Source organism: Oryzias melastigma, linkage group LG17 (assembly GCF_002922805.2).
Source record: "Oryzias melastigma strain HK-1 linkage group LG17, ASM292280v2, whole genome shotgun sequence".
Classification (NCBI taxonomy): Eukaryota; Metazoa; Chordata; class Actinopteri; order Beloniformes; family Adrianichthyidae; genus Oryzias; species Oryzias melastigma.
The window spans coordinates 3,436,859-3,456,878 of NC_050528.1; the positions used below are offsets into that span (position 1 = coordinate 3,436,859).

A 20,020-nucleotide genomic window follows, 5' to 3' on the forward strand; every position below is an offset into this window, starting at 1 on the left:
TGGAGTCCTGCATGTGAATAAAGTTCATCCCGAGTTTTTATGCATCCAGATGATCTAATTGAAAGATTTTTACAAACTTCAGAACTTGTAGGATGAACTTTTCTCTCTCAAAACTCTAGATTTGTGTTTTTGTCTTTTATAGCTTCATGTTTCTGAAGCTGTAAGTTTCAGTAAACCTGCATGTCATTTTAGCTGCAGCTTTACGCTCAGCATCGTGTCCGTCAGAAGTTTCCGCGCGGTGCATGTTGCTGTTTGTTCGTGCACGTTCCCCGTCCCGCTCTCGGACCGGATCTCGTACTGAAGGATTCTTCTGAGCTGGATCATCTTCTCGTCTGCAGTCTTCCTCCAGCGCAGCCGGAGAGCAGGAGCTGATCTCACGCATGAAGAGTCTGGAGCTGGAGAACCAAACTCTCCACAAAGGTGAGATTTTCTGTGGAGCTCAAATCTACAGCAAACCTTTTACTTTTCCTGAGGAATCTAACTCAATTCTTTTTAGTGTGATGGTTACATTTGAGTTTTTATTTCTTTTTAGGAAGTAGGGTTTTAAAGCTGCATTCACAGCTTATTATTCTATTTTTGAAAAAAAAATCAGGAACAAAGTGTGTTTGAAAAATATGGAAGGGTCACTGAATAAGTTTGGATTGAATTTGTTTGCTAGATTTATATTTCTGGCAGAGATGCACTAACAACAGTGAAATTAACCGTTTTTTAAATTTTTTTTATCGCTGCCGATATTTCACCCTTTACTACGACTGTTGCTGATGATCATATGTGACAGGGAGTCTTTTATTTTGAAAGGAATTTCTGCCAAAGGAAAAAAACACTTTTCTTTAAATGTTTGTGTTTTATGATGCAAAATGAGCAACAGTTCATTTATAGTAGGAACAAAAGCATAAATACAAACCAGTTTCTTATTTTTTAAGGGTGAAGGAAGAGTTTGTGGTCCTTCTGGGTTGTAGTCGGTGAGAAATCGACCCGAAGGACTTTCAGAGACCGCTGCTTTAAACAGGCGGAAAGTTGGCCACAGATTGTTTGGTGTGAGCGCCGCATGAGAGGACTCTCTGTAAAAGTTCTTTAATAAGCAGACGGAATTACAGATTATTTATTACCTTCAATTGCAAAAGCTCCATTTTTAACCAAAACGTGTGGATTGTGTTCCTGTCAGTGGTGGAGGAGATGCGATCTGCTCTGCAGAAGTTGGAGTCCCGAGTGTTTGTTCTGGAAAAAGCTCCAGCTGCTGCGGCTCCATGCGCTCAGGTAAACGCCTGTTCTCTGGATGCTGGTGAGAAGGATTTTCTCTGCACACATTTTCATCTGTGAGGTTTTACAAATGATTTTGTTTTTGTCCAGGTCGTACCGGTCCAAGCGGCTCCAGTCAAACAGGTGAAAGTGGAAAATGGAGACGACGACGACTTGGACTTGTTCGGCAGCGACGAGGAAGACGAGGAGGCAGAGCGCATCAAGCAGGAGCGCCTGGAGGCTTACGCCGCCAAGAAGGCAAAGAAACCGGCTCTCATCGCCAAGTCCTCCATCCTGCTGGACGTCAAGCCTGTACGAGCTCCACAAATCCACGGATTCAGGCTGGATCTCCATTTAGCTGGTTAGTGGAGTCGGATCCGCCCTAAACAAACCCGTCTGTTCTGCTTGAAGTGGGACGACGAGACGGACATGGCGAAGCTGGAGGAGTGCGTGCGCTCCGTGCAGATGGACGGGCTGCTGTGGGGCGCCTCCAAGCTGGTCCCGGTCGGCTACGGCATCAAGAAGCTGCAGATCAACTGTGTGGTCGAGGACGACAAAGTCGGAACCGACATTCTGGAGGAGGAGATCACCAAGTTCGAGGACTTCGTACGTTTCCAGAGTTTTTATTATAAAAATCCAAAAAGATGATGTGAGATTACATACAATTAAGTGTAAATCTCATTTAAATATGTTCTTCCTTCATAGGTCCAGAGTGTAGATGTGGCTGCCTTCAACAAGATCTGAGGATCTCCAGTTCTCTCTGCTCCACCAAAGTGATGCTGCTTCTTCCAGCTTCTGCGTTAATAAAAGCTGTTTCAGAATCATCTCAGTTTCTGTCACATTCATTCAATCAATCAATCACTGAAGGATCAGATTCTCTTTCTGCTCCTTTGAGTCAAACTGTCCCCTCGACACAAACTCAAAATGTGACATCACAGCTGAGAAACCATCACAAAACAATCTTTTATGATGCTCTAAAAATATTTTAACATTCACTAACAAAACCAAAACTTCAGATTTTTAAAAGTCAAGTGTTGAAATCGTGGGATGGCCACAGGCTCTTTAACGTGAAATTTGACGATCTTCACATCGTTTCCACAATACGGGAAAAATAACCTTTTGAGTGATCTTCAAGTATCTGAGTTCCTTCCCTTCTCACCATATAGTGCATGAAGTAGTTCTGTCTAAATCCAGAATAGAGAGCCCTTCAAACTACCCAGAAGTCTTTGTGAAAAACATCATACATCAATGCTCACTACATTAGAAAATATAGACCACAATGCATTGGGGTTGAACGAGTAATTTTCTAATAAACTATCCACATTTTCATCATCAGAACACAGTGGAGTCATGAACAGACGTGAACTCGGTGACGTGATGTCCGCCGTTTAGAAAAACAAAAGTGAGTAGGATGTCCAAACTGCTTTTAAAATCCAGGGAACTAGATGGTCCCGTTTTTTAGTTTTAGGGATTAGGGTGAGAATCTGGACACAACTCAACGTAAGCCTACACCCACACCTGACCTTTAACCTCAGAAAGAGGCCGCCATCTTGAATATTCTTTAAAAAAATCCCTTTAATACCAAATAATAATTTAAACTTCCAAAGCTGTATTCGCACTAGATACGGAAAATTTGCGTCTGCTGTGTCTCTTAGGCGTTGACGCCGCGGAGTTGCCGCCTAAGTTCTTCTACAATTCACTCATCGCCACATCATGAAACACATGGATGATGTTGAGCGAGTAGCTTGGGTTCATATGTTTTGGAGAGCTCTACAGAGGTACGGGCAAGCACACCGTCCTGTCTGGGTTCACCAGATCATTCAGAGACGATCGCAGTACGGCGAGTTTCACCGTCAACTGCAGGAGCCTGGATGACGGCGGCAGGTGTGGCGAGCTCGTAAAAGTGTCGTTTCTATGTTGCTCGCACATTTTTACCGAAATATTGTGAAAATTAGATGCATGAGTCATTAAAAGCTTATGAGGAATATGGGCGTGGCTAACAAGAAACCTCTGTTGCCAAGGAAATCCAAAATTTACTTTTGCTGATTCTTCTAAACCTGACTTCGACCTGTTCGTCTCCCTCAGGTCACCAAAGCATAAAATGGTTGCTATGGCGATAAAACCAACAGAAAGGCTGACATTTTGAAATATGTTGTTTTTTTTATGAATTTGCAACGTGTAGCTCAGACCAGCGTAGGGGTGGAGCCAGAAGGCGTCTGTGGACTATACAACGCCGCTTGCGGCTCTCAGTCTAAATTCTATTTACAAAGTAAGTTGAATTTAGTGAGCACACAGCTTCAAGGTGGAGCCCAGCCCCACCCAAAACCCGGCATAAACGGGCTGTGAGAGCGTGACCCTCTCTTTGTGAAGCAGAAGCATCCCGTCAGACACGTTGTAGAAGGACAAAATCCCCCCCCTGAAGTCCAGGTACACTCCGATTCTCCTCCCGCAGGGCGCGGAGGCGGCCACGCTCTCCTTGTTGTGCAGGAAGGTGCAGGCCGTGCCGGAGCAGTCCAGAGTCCAGGACCGAGAGTTGTGGCCCAGCTTGCACTCGCTCCCGTCTCCGCTCCTGCTCATGTTTTTGTAGCAGACGCCGATGGAGACGCCCCCTTTCCCCGCCCACTCCACCTCCCAGTAGCAGCGGCCGGCCATGCCCGCCCTGCACAGCACCTGGGCCCATCTGGTGAAGCGGTCGGGGTGGTCGGGGTACGGCTGAGGCTCCGCGCGAGTGGTCACTGATCGCCGCCCGTCGGAGAAGCTGAGGAAGGGGTTGGCGGTGTTCGTGTCCAGCGTCAGGTCGTGGTGATCTGGACAGAAGGAGGTCAGAGCAGGTTTTAATACGGGATGATGTCATCAGAGAAAATCCCTAGAAAGTAGGAAAAGAATCAAGAAATCCTATGATAAACAAGGTCGAAGGTCAAGTAAACTTATTTTGTTTAGTCGTGTTGGTGTTTTTTGTCATTGAAAATTTGGCATTTGTACCACCTTATGGTGGCTAGTCCGTGCTGAGCGGGCGCGGGGCGGTCCATCACACGTGGAGAGCAACATGAGCCGAGTCTGAAAGGATTTGTGATCATTTCAGTATTATGTATAATTATTTGTATTGAATCCTTTCTGTTTGTAGGAAAACAGACGGTTTGATTTAAGAGGCAAAAAGAAAACGGAAAATAACTTTAATTCATTGTGCTGAGAAGAAAAAAACGGGAAAAATCGAAATCGAGGCAGCAAAATCGAATTGTGGTTTGAGTCGTTACATCCCTCATTTGGGGGTTTTATAGAATAGAATAGTATTTTCTATTCTATTCTATTCTATTCTATTTTACTCGTCAAATCTTAACATGACGGAAAGCGTCTGTTTGATGCTGCTCTGATGTCATTGCTTGGAGGGAAATGTTGATTGATCAGAGGTTTCTGAAAGTTATGGTTATTTTTTTCTGCAAATTCTGGAGTTCAAATTTGGGTTGAAACACAGAGAAAGGAAGACAGAAGAATCCTGGGACAGACGAGATGATATTTTTTTCAAGCCACATGTGTCTTCTTGGGTGTTGTGGTCCTGCACTCAGTTTGTCTGTTGGGACTTTTTCCGACACTTTTAGGGCTTTTTGTTCCTTATTGAGTTTTTTCCCTTCAATGTGATTACAACCTGATTCCTTTACACCCTTCCTAAGAATCGGTTTGTTGATATTTCACGATATTTCATTTGGTGATACTTGTATCGATTTAAAATGTTGACAAGACAAAATTGAATTAATTATCTATAAGCAAACATAGTTCAGCATCTTGCCTTTTGTTTTCCACCTAAACCCCAAACACAAAACTTTATTTCCTTAATCAAACTTATAGAACCTTATTGGTTAAAGCACATTCATATGTTTTTTTTATTTTGAAGAATATTTTGTTGAAATCTGAAGATATTGACTTTTCCCTTTGAGAATAAATATTTATTTACCAAAAGAAAATGAGCTGGAATTTGCTTTGGTAAAAGCAACACAGTTGCAGTACTTAACGTGATCATCAAATAAAATTATTTTTTTACCATTTTATTAACATGAAAAGTGCATTAATATTCAGGTAGAGTTGGAAGTCAATTAAAAAAAAAACACATCGTGAGTCGCATATCATGATACACATTGTATCGTGATACACGTATTGTGAGATATATCATATCGCGAAACATAACATATCTCCAGACTCTTGATGACCCTAATAAATATCAAAATCTAGAGACAAGAAGATCCACTCAAGTATTTGAAAAGGGGAAAGATAAACTAAAGAAGCTGTTTGATAGAATCACTTCAAATTGAATGTTATACAACCCAATATCATGTTTTTGCTAGTTATAAGAAAATTATATGTATTTTTTAATTGCTATTAACCTAATTGTAGTTTATTTTGATTATAGTGACAAAAACTACTGTAATAAATGTTAATTACTCATTTTACAACAAAATGTGTGGTTCACCTTAATGAATCCTCATAAATCTAAGGCTATCACTGATTCTTAGAACATAAATCTACATTTTAGTTTCAATGGAATAGAATGCCAGACAAACTTGTCAACATTTAGTGAACTTTGATTTTGGTTTATTTCAAGCATAAATTCTGGACAATACAAGATAAAAACATTTTCAAAACTCGTAACAAAATTAATTAAATGCATTTATTGAACAAAGAAAAGCACAAAGAAATGTTGCGTTTGATTAATGAAATTTAGTGATTACTCACTGAAGTCAAGTAGAGTTTGATTGAAAAGGAGAGGGAATAATGTTTGTGATCTCACCTCTACTGAGTTACTGCATTTTGTAGTTTTTCATGGTTTTCTTAATCCGGTTCACTCTAACTTTAAAATCCTTAAATTGGAACCAAAAAATGCTGCGACGTTAGAGTTTCTTTAGTCTTAAATTGAGGTTTTTCAAAAGTAGCTGAATGATTTTGACTTATTTCTATAATAATGTCCTTATTTCTTGATGCTTGCTCCTAATGAAACCAGAGGTTCTGGACTATTGATTCAGAGAAAAGCTTGAAAAGATGTAGAGCAGCTTCCAACCAAATATCTGGAAATTCTACCAAATCTTTTAAAGGATCAAACTTACATTGCAGGAAGTCGGCTCTCGTCTTTGGCTCTGGATTGAACTGAACTTCAGGTTCTTTAGCTGGAAAAAGTGACGTGTTAGGACGTACTACTTCCTGTTTATTTCAAATATATGAAAACTCCAAACCTTTATTCTTGTCAGGGTTACTCGGCGTGCTGGCGTCCTTCAGTGACGACACTAACGGTTAAAATAAGTTCAAGTTATTCTCGGTTCACCGTTTCCAGACGAGTTTGTGAGACGGATTTACCTTTGTCAGAAATACGAGAGACTTCTTTGTGCAGCGTTTCCTCCAGACCGCTCTGCACGTCCACCAGCGTTCCTCTCATGCTTTTGTACATGACGTACGTCAGAGCGTCCGTGTTCGGCATCTCCACCAGGTTCGTAGGGAAATGAAGAGTCCTGCATTTCTGCAGAAATACGAGTCACAGAAATCCTGTCACTGCAGCAGCGCTTCAAAAAAAATCATAGCAGAAAATGGAACCGGTTCTTCAGCTTCTTCAGCTCATTTGTTTGTCATGCAAATCACAGACTCGTCTTCTAAAGAGTTGTTTGTTTGACGGGTTAACCAAATGGGTTTTCTAGTAACCAAGTCACTTATGATCCTAGTTTAGGAGGAAAACCTGGAACTTTTAGTAGAAAATGATCGTCTCTTTTAGAGAATTAGCCTCAGCGTTCTAGTTTTCATTCATAACAATGTAAATGAGAATAAAATAAATATAATAAATATGCCTCCAGATGAAAGCTGATATTTTTATTGACAATTCTGAGTTGATCTGTTCATCTGATAAGTATAGAAAAACATTACAAGTAATTTGTGTTTAGTCTTGTAAGAGCTCAATAGATGAGGTACTTTTGATTGTTTTCTTAAAATCTGGATACTTCCATAAAGAAAATATGATGTTACTCCAAACTGCAGCTCAATATGAGATTAATTTCAACATAAATGAAGATTAATTTATCCCTTTTTCTATATTTCTAACCCTGAATGTATTGAGTGAATTCATGAAAATATACAGTGGTGGAAAAAACTGTTTATACCCCTCAGTTAAAGAAGGACAAACCCACAATTCTCACTGAAATCACTCAAAACGTACAAAAGTAACAATAAATAAAACACCTGTGATGTCACTTAAAGGACACACCTGAGTTAATCATGTCACTCTGGTCAGATAGTTTTCAATCTTTTATTGAGGTACCATCATTTTTGTCCAGGCCTGTTTCATTAGTTTGTTTTTTAAATAATTATGTTAATCAACAATTCAAAAGTGATGGCTGATTTTGATTGTTTAATTTTAATAAATTTTTATTTGTTACTTTTGGAAGTGATTTCAGTGAGAATTGTGGGTTTGTCCTTCTTTAACTGAGGGGTATGAACACTTTTGTCCACCATATATTTAACTTTTTCATGAGATCATGTTTGTTCAGGTGGGATTTCAGCTCAGATTTTTGAGACTTTCCTCACTAAAAATGTTTAAATTGAACATAGAAATTAGAAGCCGATTTTGAGGTGTTCTGGTTCCCGACGGTCCCACCTGGAGGAAGTGGACGTGATCCTCCGTGTGGCAGAGCCTCTCCAGCTCCCCGTTGGTCCTCCTCAGCTCCGCCATCTCCCTCTGGATCTTCTCCAGCGCCTCCTCAGAATGACCGATGACGGCCTTCTCCTGGAACCGCAGCAGCTCTTTCACCTCCGCTCGGTGTTTCTCGATCGTCTGGATCAACTTGGAGAAGATCCTCTCGCTCTCGTCCACCACAGCGTCAGTGGAGTGCTGTGGAGAAGAACGTTTTTTTGAGGGACTTTCCTTCTCAGAAACATTCAAATCTCCAGATATACCCACCTTGATGTATCGAATGACATATTTCAGGTCCTTCTCCGTGTCCTTCAACTTCTGCATGGACTTTAAGGAGGTATCTCTGAGCTTTTTCTAAAAAAAATAGTAAAAAATCCTTCAATCTAACATTTTTCACGGTCAGGGACATTTCAATTTCACATCAAAAGATTGGATTGCATCAAGATCCATCTGGCAGCAGCACTTTGTTCTCCTTGTATTGAAAATTTCAAAATGCTGGAGCGTTTGCATCTCTGTTGGACCCCAGAATGAGCCGGCCGAATGTTTCATTTAAATGCAGCAAAAGGAATGTGTCAGAAACTTGTGTTTGCTCACGCTCAGATCAGGACAGGAGCGCCATATTTACTTTAGGTTTAACCAAAGGTGCAGCCGAATTTAAAACTGAACGAGGCTCTTTAGACTCAGAACTAAAAACGGAGGAATCTCCACGTTCTGATCATCCTTCAGAAAGTCGGGCGTGTTGCTTCTGCCTGGTTTGTTTTCTGGTGTCATCATCACGGCAGCATTTCCTGCTCAGGACGACGCCGCCAAAGCTAACCTGAGCGTAAACTTTCAGGAAATGTTGTCGACTCAGAATGAGCTTTGATCATTTCTGAAAGTCAGTTTGAGTAAACAATTTTTAAGAGTTTTACTAAATGATTTTACACGGAAATAAAGAAGAATTAAAAACAAAAAAATGCACAGAAAAATCAAACATGTTATAGTTAGTTGTGAATTTATTGAAAAATGAAAAAATATAAGAAATAAAAAAGATAAAAGTAAAGTAACATGCATTCTAGAAATGTAAAAATACTTTCATTTAATGAGATTTGATCATATTTGATCTTCATTTTTGATGCAATACAGAAGATTTTTCTTTTTTTTTTACCCTTTTCTACTTATGTATTTTATATATTTACTTTTGCATCCAAAAGTTCTATTGGAAATAAAAATGAGAAGGAATAAACTTTAAAGAAGCATAAAAACAGTCTTAAGGCTGTTAGTTATCAAACTTGATGTAAAACTAGCAGATATACTCAGTCCCACTGAGATCACCTTCTGATGGATAAACTACGTCATTATGTGATCTCCTGTTTTCTTTTTGTATATTTTCACTACTGACTTTAATATAATTCTGTGTATCAAGGAATTTATCATAGAATCGTTCAGTTTTTCTCTTTATTTTATATTTTTTTCTCTATGCGTGTCGTGAATTTTGAAGCCACTCTCTTCACTTTAAATATAGAATTGTCCTCTGGGATAAATTAAGTTTTAATTTGAATTTGATCTATTTTCAAAGCGTTCCTGGTGGTCTTTTAGTTATTATTTATGCAGTTTTCTTTCTTTTTTATTTGTTATTTTCAGTTAGAACGTAGGAGCTACATAAGGAACAAGAGTAAGAGGAAATATTATTTACCTCTAGCCCATTCTTGTTATTTCCAATCATACATTTATAATAATATCACGTAAATAATGTGTTTAGCCAAAATTTTAAAAAGTCTGTCATTTTCTAGGACATAGTTTCTGCAGAGCGACAGGAGTTCATTGAAAAGTCATCTTGTAATTCTGGTTGCTAAGAGTTTTCTGTTTACTCTCTCCCACTAGCTTACAGCCCCCCACAATCCCAACCTAGCATTAGCGGTGAAACAAAAATGGAGACCGATTTTGAAACTAGCCAGCCGCACAGTTTATCCGATCTTTTTCAAACTGGATTTTTTTGGGTCAGAATTGTCACAAAACTCTTTTTGAGCTTAATTTTCTTTAAAATACCACAAGAATGAGTTAAAAACCCAATTTTCATCAGAGTGTCTTTGTGTTTTTGTTGGGCATCACCAGACTTTGATCGCTGGGTTGTGTTTACTTTGGACTTTATTTGTAGTTTCCTCCCCATTTATCTCTAAATGTCACAGCTGGAAAAACAGACTGGTGATCTTTAGTTACAGTCGGTAGGTTCTGGTTTTTCATGCAGAACTTCCTAAAAGAGAGAAGTCTGCTGCTTTTTTAGTAGTGATGTAAAAGTTATTACATATGTATGGAAAAATCGGGCAACTTCAATATCGTTTGAAAACCACAGATTATGTTGGTTAACAGGTATAAAATCAATCAACAATCCATTTCTGGCAAACTGTTTTTTCTACTGTCTTTTTTTTTTTTGACCGCACGCACATAAAAAGACAAAGTCCAATTATAAGCTTGCTTCTTCCAAGTCGATGCCTGAATAAATTTCTGTCAAATACCATGCACTATTATAGATTATATGAATAAGAACTAGAAAAGTTGTATTACCTGTGATAACTCTAGTGTGGATGCTTTTTGCTAAAGTAGTCTCTGAAGATGCTGAAGCTTTTTGTTGAAATTAATTGCCGAAGGGATTTGCTGAAAATGTAAAAGCTATTTTCAAAATGTTAAATCTGCTAAAAGACTGGAAATTTCATTAAAGAAATATGAAACAGAGCTGAAGTTGACCTAAATTTCTGAAAAATTTGTACTATGATATCTTAAAAAACTCTAATTCATGACAATTTTGCAAAAATGTTTAGCGTGCTGCTTAAATATGAGATAAACTCCAAATTAGCCCAAAAAAACCTCAGTAGATGCCAGATTAACCAAAAAAAGCTAGCTCGTTGCATAAATACTAGCTAAACTCCAAAATAGCCCAAAATTCCTCAGTAAAAATTAGTCAAAAACGTTAGCCTGTTGCTAAAATAGAAGCTTAACTCTAAATTAGCCTTTTAAAACCTCAGTACATAACAAATCACCCCAAAATGTTAGCTTGTTGCTTAAATACTAGCTAAACTCCAAAATAGCCTAAAATTCATCATTAAACTAAATTAGTCAAAAACGTTAGCATGTTGCTAAAAAGAAGCTAAACTCTAAATTAGCCTAAAAAAAGTAGATAACAAATCGGTAAAGAAAAAAAAACGTTAGCATGTTGCTAAAAGAAGCTAAACTATAAATTAGCCTTAAAAAAGTAGATAACAAATTGGCCAAAAAAGCTAGCTTGTTGCTTAACTACTAGCTAAACTTCAAAATGGCCTAAAATTCCTCAGTAAACTAAATTAGTCAAAAACGTTAGCATGTTGCTAAAAAAGAAGCATCAATTAGCCCAAAAAAAATTAGATAACAAATTAGCCAAAAAAGTTAGCATGTCGCTAAACTATTAGGTAAATTACTATGAAAAAGAAAACATAGCCCACAAATATATTTAAAGGCTAGTTGCTAATCTACTTAAAATTTTAAAACTTGAAGACTTTCTCATTTATTTCCAACATGTGTTGCTCAATATTTCAAAAAATATAAAGTGTTTGAATACCAAAAAAGCAACCAGTAAAGTCCTGAACAAGCTGAACGTATGAATGCTTACTGTCACACAAATATCTACATTTTAGCCATTCTGGTAAAAGATCTGGACTGTATGTTTGCCAAAAAGTTTGTGTGGATCGTGGATCGAGATGCGTATCGAATCGTGTGACTTGATTTTTTTTAGCCATCATTACACGTTTGATCTCACGAAACACAAATCAACCCTCTGATGTTTTTAAGTGAAAGTTGCTCAGTGTTTAAATCTGGAGTTTGTGGGGGGGGGGGGTTTCAAATATAAAAGCACTATTATGTAGCTAATTTTATGGACTTTTTCTCAGTAAAGTGATGTAAAAATCTAAAATTCTTCTCAGTTGCTAATGAAGTTAGTGGTCAGTCATGAAGGCAGGTGATTGGAGGAGTGGGTTTCCGTCCCGTACCTGCTGGGCGGCCCTCTCGTCCAGCAGCGACACCGTGTCGTGACCTTTGTGTTTGTCTTTCACGCACTGCGAGCACACGCACTGCTGGTCGCTGAGGCAGTACAGGCGCAGCAGCTTATCGTGCAGCGGGCACAGCTTCTCTCTCAGGTGATCCGAGGCTGCGATCAGCTGGTGGGCCTTCCTGTGGAAGCGCTCCTCGTGCGCTCTCAGGTGAGCCTCGCAGTACGACTCCAGGCACGTCAGGCAGGATTTGACCGCCCTGGCTTTCCTCCCCGTGCAAACGCCGCACTTCACCTCCTCGGATTTGGACAGATGCTGAGCGGCGGCTTGGACTCCGCTTCTCAGGAACTTGTCCACCACCTCGGCCAGGACGGTGTTCCTGCTCAGGAGCGGTTTGGGGCTGAACTCCTGCCGGCACTGCGGGCAGCTGTACGGCTCTCTGGCCTTCGTCTTGCTCCAGTAGTCTTCGATGCAGTCCAGGCAGTAGCTGTGTCCGCAGGGGATGGTCGCCGGGTCCCGCAGGACCTCCAGACACACCGGGCAGCAGAACTGGTCCTGATCGATGGAAATGGTTGTAGCTGCCATCGTCTACAAACTATCGACTGAACCAGGAAGGAGCTGCACTTCCAGGTGAGAGCGGCTCTCAGGTTACACCTGCTGCACCCTGAGGCCTCCAATCACAGCAGAGCTGCAAACGGGCCGTCCCACACCAGCTCTGAGGGAAACAACCCTGTTCCTGACCTTTAACTGTTACCTGACTCTCAGCATTTACAGGAAAGGACTCCATGGAAGCTGTGGGGAATCAACCACCGCCCTCCCTGTGCACACTGAAAGTTCAAAAATTAACTCAAAGTTGCATTACCTGCGATAATGCTAGTGTGAATGCTTTTTGCTGAAAAGTCGCTGAAGATGCTGAAGTTTTTTGCTGAAAATGGTGACACAATTTACTTTAATTATGAAGAGATTTGCTGAAAATACTAAAGCTATTTGCAAAATGTAATATTTGCTGAAAGACTGGAAATGTTGTTAAAATATGGTAGAACGCTGAAGTTGACCAAAATTCATGAAAAAATTGTAGTAAACTTACTTTAAAATCCCTAATACATGTACATTTTGTAAAAATAATTAGTGTGCTGCTAAGCTCCTAATTTGCCTTAAAAAGTTAGCTCGTTGCTTAAATACTAGCTAAGCTCTGAAATAGCCCGAAATTCCTCAGTAACTTAAATTAGTCAAAAGCAGCCTGTCTCTAAAATATAATCTCTAAATTAACCTAAAAACTCCAGTAGATGATAACAAATTAGTCAAAAATGTAAACATATTGGTAAAATATTAGCTAATCTCCAAATTAGCATAAAAAACCTCAGTAGATGCAAAGTTAGCCAAGAAAAGCGAGTACATTGCTTAAGAATAAAAATGGAATAATTTATTACTAGTTAAGTTTAACTAAACTCCAAAATAGCCTAAAATTCCTCAGTAAACTGAATTAATTAAAAACATTAGCCTGTTGATAAAATATTAGGTAAACTCCAAACTATTTGAAAATGACCATAAAAGAATAAAACATAGCCCATGAATACATTTAAAGGCTTGTTGCTAATCTACTTAAAATTTTAGCTAAAATATTAGCTAAACTCCAGAATGGACAAAAAAACCTTAAAAAGTCTAAATTGGCCAAAACAGCTAGCACATGTAGTTAAAATATTAGCTAAACTCCACAGTAGCCTACACAAATCACCCTAAATGCCAAAATATTCCAAAAAGCTAGCAGAATGCCAATTTTTAAAACAGTAACTTTTTGACATAAATATTAATAAAAAAGCAGGAATATTATTCCAGAACAACTTAAACCTTAAATAACTTTTAACATTTCCATAAAATTCAATATATCCATAAAAGTATATTTTGTCAAAATTATATAAGTTAGAAATGAGGCCAACAAGATAACATGGGGCCATTAATAACAATAAAATAAAGTGATCTGGAGGGCCGGATCCGGCCCTCGGGCCTTGACTTTGACAAGACATAAAATTACAATGTTTTTGCTAAAGTAAATGATTTGCTTAATAGTAACTCCTATTGTTCTTTTATTCTTCCTTATGTTAATAATTGTACAGAAAAGCTGACTCCAGTCATTGTTTCCACAGCAGTTCATTCCTTCTTTTCTTATTTGAGCTGACATGAGGAATAAACAACAATAAACAAACCGACCACAGACGTACGCACGCTTCATCCCATTTTTATTGGAGAGTTACAAAGTTATGACATGCCTTTAGGAGCAAAATAACCGTCAAAAAATACATAAAATTATGAAAATTAAAATGAAATACAACCAGATGATGTGAATACTGTCAGTCCTGCTCAGGTTCTCAGTCACTGAGTGTTTCTGCTGCGTCATCACAGCAAAATTCCCATTAAATCAATGAAGTCATTCCCAAAGAATAAATAATTTAAAGTGTCAGTTCTGCAGAACTGTGGATTCACATGAGTGGAGGATGTGGAGGTCTATCTCCTCCTGAAGTGAGGCCGGCGGATGTGTCTCTGTCTGGTTCCAGAGGAGAGTTTGGTGCCTGAGAAAACCGAAAAACAACCAAGAGTCAAAGCGTGACGGTGAGGGGAAACTTTCCACGTCATGTTTACCAAACAAAACTAAACATTAGCAGGAGAAACATCTTCGTCATTCACACAGCAAAACTACTTTAACGCCAGATTTGACTTGAATTTTCCTCCGAAGACGGATTGAGATTCGGTGCTGGTATTTACCGAACGGCGAGAAGGCAAAGATGGGCTTGGCAGGTCCAGAAGGAAGGAAGGGATTGAGGTTGTTGGAGGTTTGGTTCAGATCCCGAGGAGCAGCTGCAGCTGAAAGAGAAAGACGGTCACTGCGGACTCCAAACGGACGGCTCTGCAGCTCCGGAGCAGACTCAGCAAACGGCGTGTAAACAAACACGCTGAGTCAAAGGTTTCATGGGAGAAGAAGAAGGTTTAAGGAGGGAAACGGGACAGAAGAGGCCCTCATAGCAGTGTGAGAAACTAACATTCTGACCCAAAATACTTACAGGTTTTCCTTCACATATATGGAGCTAAAATGGGGCCAATATTATTGGAAACCCAAATAAAACAGACTGAAAAAGATATTGATGTTTGGCCAAAAGAAATTTAAAATGTCAGAAACTTTTTGCTCTTCTAAGATAAACGTAATTATTTTCAGTTTCAAAAGTTCTGTGTTTTAGGTTGCAAAACTCAAAACTGGTGCGCCCGTGGTGCAGTGGTAGGGCGGTCGACTCCTGATCACAAGTGAGCGGGTTCGACTCCCGCCTTGCCCCGCCCATGTGTCGAAGTGTCCTTGGGCAAGACACTGAACCCCGAATTGCCTCTGGTGGAGGTTGGCACTAGTGTTCGGCAGCTGAGGCACCACCAGTGTGTGAATGTGTGAATGTGTGAATGTGTGAATGTGTGAATGGGTGAATGGGTCTGTGACTGTGAAGCGCTTTGGGCCCTCGAAGGAGGGTAGAAAGTGCTATACAAGTATACGCCATTTACCATTTTTTACCATTTACCAAATTTCAAAAATTCAATTTCAAAACATTTTTTTTCTGTTTTAAATATTTTTTGTTTTGTTTTTTTTATTTTGACATTTTCAGATTTGAAAACAAAAATACAAAAAAGATTTAAAACAAAAAGTTTTGGATAATTTAATTTTTTTTGGGCCCAAACACTAATAATTTTTTTGATGTGTTTTATTTGGGTTTCACATATTGTTGGCCTCATTTTATCTCCATATACAGTAGGAGTGTCAAACTCAATCACACGGGGGGCCAAAATCCAAAACAGACGTTAGGTCACAGGGTGAACAGGATAAACATTTATTGAACACTCTAAAACTACATTTTAAAACTTTGAAACCGTAATTTCTTAACATAATTATGAACTAGATATATAGCATTACCTGTGATAATACTAGTGTGAATGCTATAAACTGAATTTGGCCGCTGAAGATGCTGAAATTGATGGTTAAAAACACTCAAGCTGATAGATGAAAACGCTGAAGCTAAAATATTAGCTGAATGCCAAATTAGCCTAAAAAACTAAAAAAAAAAAAAAAAGCCTAAATTATCCAAAACAGCTAGCATGTAGCTGAAAATTTAGCTAAACTCCAAAATAGCCTAAAAAATCTTAGTAAATGCTGAAATAGCCCAAAAAGCAAACAGAATGTCAATTTTTAAAACTTTAAAACCATAACTTTTTAACATAATTATGAATAATAAAAATGCAGGAATATTATTCCAGAATAAATCAACTTAAACGTTAAATAACTTTCAATATTTTACTCTCCATAAAAATATATTTTGTCAAAATTATACAAGTTAGAAATGAGCTCAAGATAACATCATTAATAACAATAAAATAAAATGATCTGATCGATCATCCGGACAGAATTACTCGGAGGGCCGGATCCGGCCCCCAGGCCTTGACTACATTTATACTAAACAACAGGATCCTCAGATTTACCTGCAGATACGGACGTCTCCATCTGTGAAGCGGATCCAGTCGGACCGGTGACGGTCGTGTTACTCTGGACTGGAGGATTCTCAGAACCTACTATTGTCACATCTCTCACTACAGAAGAGGAAAGTCAAATCAGGTGAAACAGGAAGCAGCACGACCTCCACAGACGGCGAGTGAACCCACCTCTCTCGTAGATGCTGACAAATCCTCCCTGACACACCTCCTGCATGAGCCCCTTAAAGTCGGACAGAGCCGTCATCATCGGGCCGAAGGAGAGGCCGGGGTCGGTGGAGAGTGACGGTGAGGCCGACAGCACAGGTGGTGCAGGAAGAGACTGATACACCTGGACACAAAGAGGGCCGGCGTTGGAGCATCTGCTGCTGAATCCCCAAACGCTGCAGAAGGAAGGCTCTACCTGCAGGAAGCGGACGGGCTCGTCCGTCTGGCACAGCTGCTCCAGCTTGGCCTGGTTGGATTTCAGCTCGCTGATGTCCTTCTGGATGGCGTCCAGCAGCTGCTCGGCCTCGTCGACGGCGGTCTTCTCCTGCACCTTGATCAGCTCTCTGACCTCGAAGCGCTTCAGCTCCACGGAGCGGATGAGCTCGGTGAAGACACAGTCGCTCTCCTCGGCCGCCACCCGAGCCGAACGCTGGAGGGACAACGGGAGGATGACCGAGTCAGCAGCAGAGCGCCGCTTCATGTTCATCAGTCACACATACTCACAGTGAGAGATAAAATGGCTTCTTTCAGCTCCTGGACGGCCTTTTCTCTTTGCTGAATCCTCAGGAGGGAACTCTGCTTCATGTCATCTAGCTCCCTCTGGTGGAACATCGGAGAATGACATGTTACGCTCAATAAAGTCTAAAGAAATCAGCTCAACATCAACAGAAACTCAGGAGTTTGAATGTTTTCTTCACTTTTTACTTTATTTTAAAATAAACAACTGAACTACAAACTTATGAAACCACAAAAAATGGATGTTTGCTCAAAAACCGCAATGACTTCTGGGTTCAAAACGCTGCGGCGTCATGACCTTAACCCTTAAGAACCCATGGAGACATCAGTGTGACAGAAAAACATCTGAAATGTTTTCTGTAGTCAACGTTAGTCGGGGTATTTTCCACATAAGTTTATTTTTAAGGTCTGAGTCTTTACTAAAATCTTTTCAAAAACGTTTTTTTAAGATTTCTGTTTTCTGTTGAAACACGATTCATATGACAAACTGTGTTTTTTTTAACTAAACATAACTATAAAATGCTAAAATTTATGGAATCAAATCAGTCCCGCCTTCACCCAACAGCAGCTGGGATAGGCTCCAGCAGCATTGTGACAGCAAAGGGGATTCGATGGATGGATGGATGGACGGATGGATGCATATATTCATGGATGGACGAACAGACGGATAGACGGGTGAACTTTTAACAGACAGATCAGAAGTCTGGAACCTTTCACAATAAGAGTCTTTGGGCTTTCCAGACTAAAACCTAAAATAAATTGCAAAAATCAACTTATATTGACTGCGATGCAACTTATTCATCAAATATAACTTTTGATTCAATTAAAAATATGTTAAATTTCAAATTATTTAACTACAAAAATTCATAAATTTTTATTTTATTTCTGAACCTGAATATCTCATAACCTCTGCACTCTTCTGACTGAACGTCTCGTTTCTACTGAGGACATTTGGGGCTTTTACTGTGAAGGAGTGGGGCTCCAGGAATTGTAGTTTTTCGTGGATCTAAAAAAACGTTTTGACTTTTTTTTCCCCCTCTGGTAGCCTGAAGGATATTTACTTAAAAGTCAAAAAGCTAAATAAACATGACATTTTCTAGTATTTTGACTCAAACCCAGCTTGCTGTGCCCTCATCTTTTCTCTGAGTGTAAACATCACAACAACTCTAGTCTATAGGATGCAAATCCTGTCAATGCATTATATACTTTACCTTTAACATCTGGATATGTTGAGCAGCAGATTAATTCATTTAAATGTATTCTAATAAAGGCGTGCATTTTGGTAGAAAGCTGAGTTATTGTACTGTCAGCAGAGGAAACCCCCCAGGACTTCATATCTTCTTTATCTTTACAGGGGAAGTTGAAAACAAACGCCTGACTGACTGTTTAGATCAGAAGTGTCAAACTCAATCGCAAGGGGGCCAAAATCCAAAACGCACCCTAAGGTCGTGGGTCGAACAGGATAAACATTTATTGAACACTCTAAACTACATTTTAAAAACTTTAATATATTAGATAAATGCCAAATTAGACTAATAAACTAAAAGAAAAAAGCAGGTTATTCAAAACAGATAGCACGTCCGGGCCTTGACTTTGACACATGTGGTTCGGGGGTTTCTATTAAATCCTGCTGGATTACCTGGATCTGCTGGATCTCCGCGTCCGCCAGCGCCGTGTCGTGGCCTTTGTGCTCGTCCGTCAGACACAGGTAGCAGATGCAGCGGCGGTCGGTGCGGCAGTACACCTCCAGCAGCTTGTCGTGGAGCGGGCAGATGGTCTCCTGGAGGTGCTTGGAGGCCGACACCAGCTTGTGCTTCTTGAAGGCGGCGGACTCGTAGTGCGGCTGGACGTGGACGTCGCAGTACGAGGCCAGACACACCAGGCAGGACCTCACCGCCCGGTTCTTCCGGCCCGTGCACACGTCGCACTCCACGTCGTCGACCCCCGCGGGGCAGCGCTCGGCCCCGGCGGGCGGAGACGTCTCCCGGATCCGCGTCTCCTTGAACTTCTCCACCACGTCGGCCAGCATGGTGTTCCGGGCCAGCGCCGGCCTCGGGTTGAAGGTCTGCCGGCACTGCGGGCAGGCGAAGACCCCCAGGTAGTCGTCCTGGTCCCAGTAGTTCTGGATGCAGTTGTGGCAGTAGCTGTGTCCGCACGGGATCGTGACCGGACTCTTCAGCACGTCCAGACACACGGAGCAGTTAAAGTGGTCCAGGTCCAGAACTACTCCTGCTTGAGCCATCTTTAAGAACAGGAATACTGACAAAAACAACGGACTGCTGTTATGTTTACAGGAGTCAGGGGGAGGAGCCAGTCTGGGTGGCGTAACCGGAAACAGGAAGACCGGACTTTCAAAATAAGTTTTGTTGCTGTCAGAATCGTAAACACTTACAGACTTTAATACTCGACAAAGAAAAGATAATTCCGTTTTTGTTCAACAAAGTATTTATTTTTGGTAATTTATTTATTTACAAATGGGGATTTTTGAAAGAGAGTCGACATTTTTTTAAACGAGTTTGATCTTTTTTTTTGTAAATCTCTAAAAAAAGATAAAAAATAAGTATTCCAACAAAAGTTTAAATTGTTTGTCGGTTTGTGATTTTTCTTTACCCTTTAATTTATGAATAATCTAATCTTAGTCGGGGTTATTTATATATTGATGCCTCCCAATTTAATTTAGATTTCTGAATACAGTTAGAACTTTTCTTTTAATTGTATTTGTGTATATATATATGAATGTGGTTTATATTGTAATTGTTTTTTGCTGTTTTTTTTCTTTTACCAATGCTAAATTGAATCAATTTTGACCTTACATGTGTACATATATAATACCATGCTTTGTAATGTGTAATTTGTCAATTAAAAAAACACAAAAATACTT

The 20,020-nt window shown here is 39.8% G+C and overlaps 3 protein-coding genes across 5 annotated transcripts in view; 1 reads left to right on the top strand and 2 right to left on the bottom strand.

Annotated features, from left to right (window-relative positions):
- eef1da (eukaryotic translation elongation factor 1 delta a (guanine nucleotide exchange protein)) overlaps nucleotides 1–2,063 on the top strand; it is a 10,542-nt gene extending 8,479 nt beyond the window's left edge. For both annotated transcript variants that reach the window (XM_036216210.1, XM_024273433.2), the window contains 5 exons: nucleotides 339–420; nucleotides 1,166–1,257; nucleotides 1,351–1,551; nucleotides 1,651–1,845; nucleotides 1,945–2,063. In XM_036216210.1, the coding sequence (XP_036072103.1) occupies nucleotides 339–420; nucleotides 1,166–1,257; nucleotides 1,351–1,551; nucleotides 1,651–1,845; nucleotides 1,945–1,983 (609 nt within the window). In that variant the 3' untranslated portion in view covers nucleotides 1,984–2,063. The remainder of the gene's footprint in view (nucleotides 1–338; nucleotides 421–1,165; nucleotides 1,258–1,350; nucleotides 1,552–1,650; nucleotides 1,846–1,944) is intronic.
- LOC112147729 (tripartite motif-containing protein 16) lies at nucleotides 1,847–12,681 on the bottom strand. The gene is made up of 7 exons (XM_024274299.2): nucleotides 11,899–12,681; nucleotides 8,168–8,254; nucleotides 7,865–8,098; nucleotides 6,580–6,739; nucleotides 6,459–6,509; nucleotides 6,333–6,392; nucleotides 1,847–4,046 (listed from the first exon to the last, which is right to left on the bottom strand). The coding sequence occupies exons 1-7, from the start codon at nucleotides 12,481–12,483 to the stop codon at nucleotides 3,520–3,522; spliced, it is 1,704 nt and encodes a 567-aa protein (XP_024130067.2). The 5' UTR covers nucleotides 12,484–12,681; the 3' UTR covers nucleotides 1,847–3,519.
- Nucleotides 12,682–14,118: 1,437 nt separating this feature from the next.
- Nucleotides 14,119–19,471, bottom strand: ftr67 (finTRIM family, member 67). Of its 2 annotated transcripts, none has more exons than XM_036216209.1 (7): nucleotides 18,779–19,471; nucleotides 17,128–17,223; nucleotides 16,820–17,053; nucleotides 16,588–16,747; nucleotides 16,408–16,515; nucleotides 14,659–14,751; nucleotides 14,119–14,465 (listed from the first exon to the last, which is right to left on the bottom strand). In XM_036216209.1, exons 1-7 carry the CDS (start codon nucleotides 19,379–19,381, stop codon nucleotides 14,401–14,403), a joined length of 1,359 nt encoding a protein of 452 aa, XP_036072102.1. In that variant the 5' UTR covers nucleotides 19,382–19,471; the 3' UTR covers nucleotides 14,119–14,400. The 2 variants fall into 2 exon arrangements, with proteins under 2 accessions (XP_036072102.1, XP_036072101.1); XM_036216208.1 differs by having other exon boundaries at nucleotides 14,659–14,757; nucleotides 18,779–19,469.
- Between the last annotated feature and the right edge of the window lie 549 nt (nucleotides 19,472–20,020).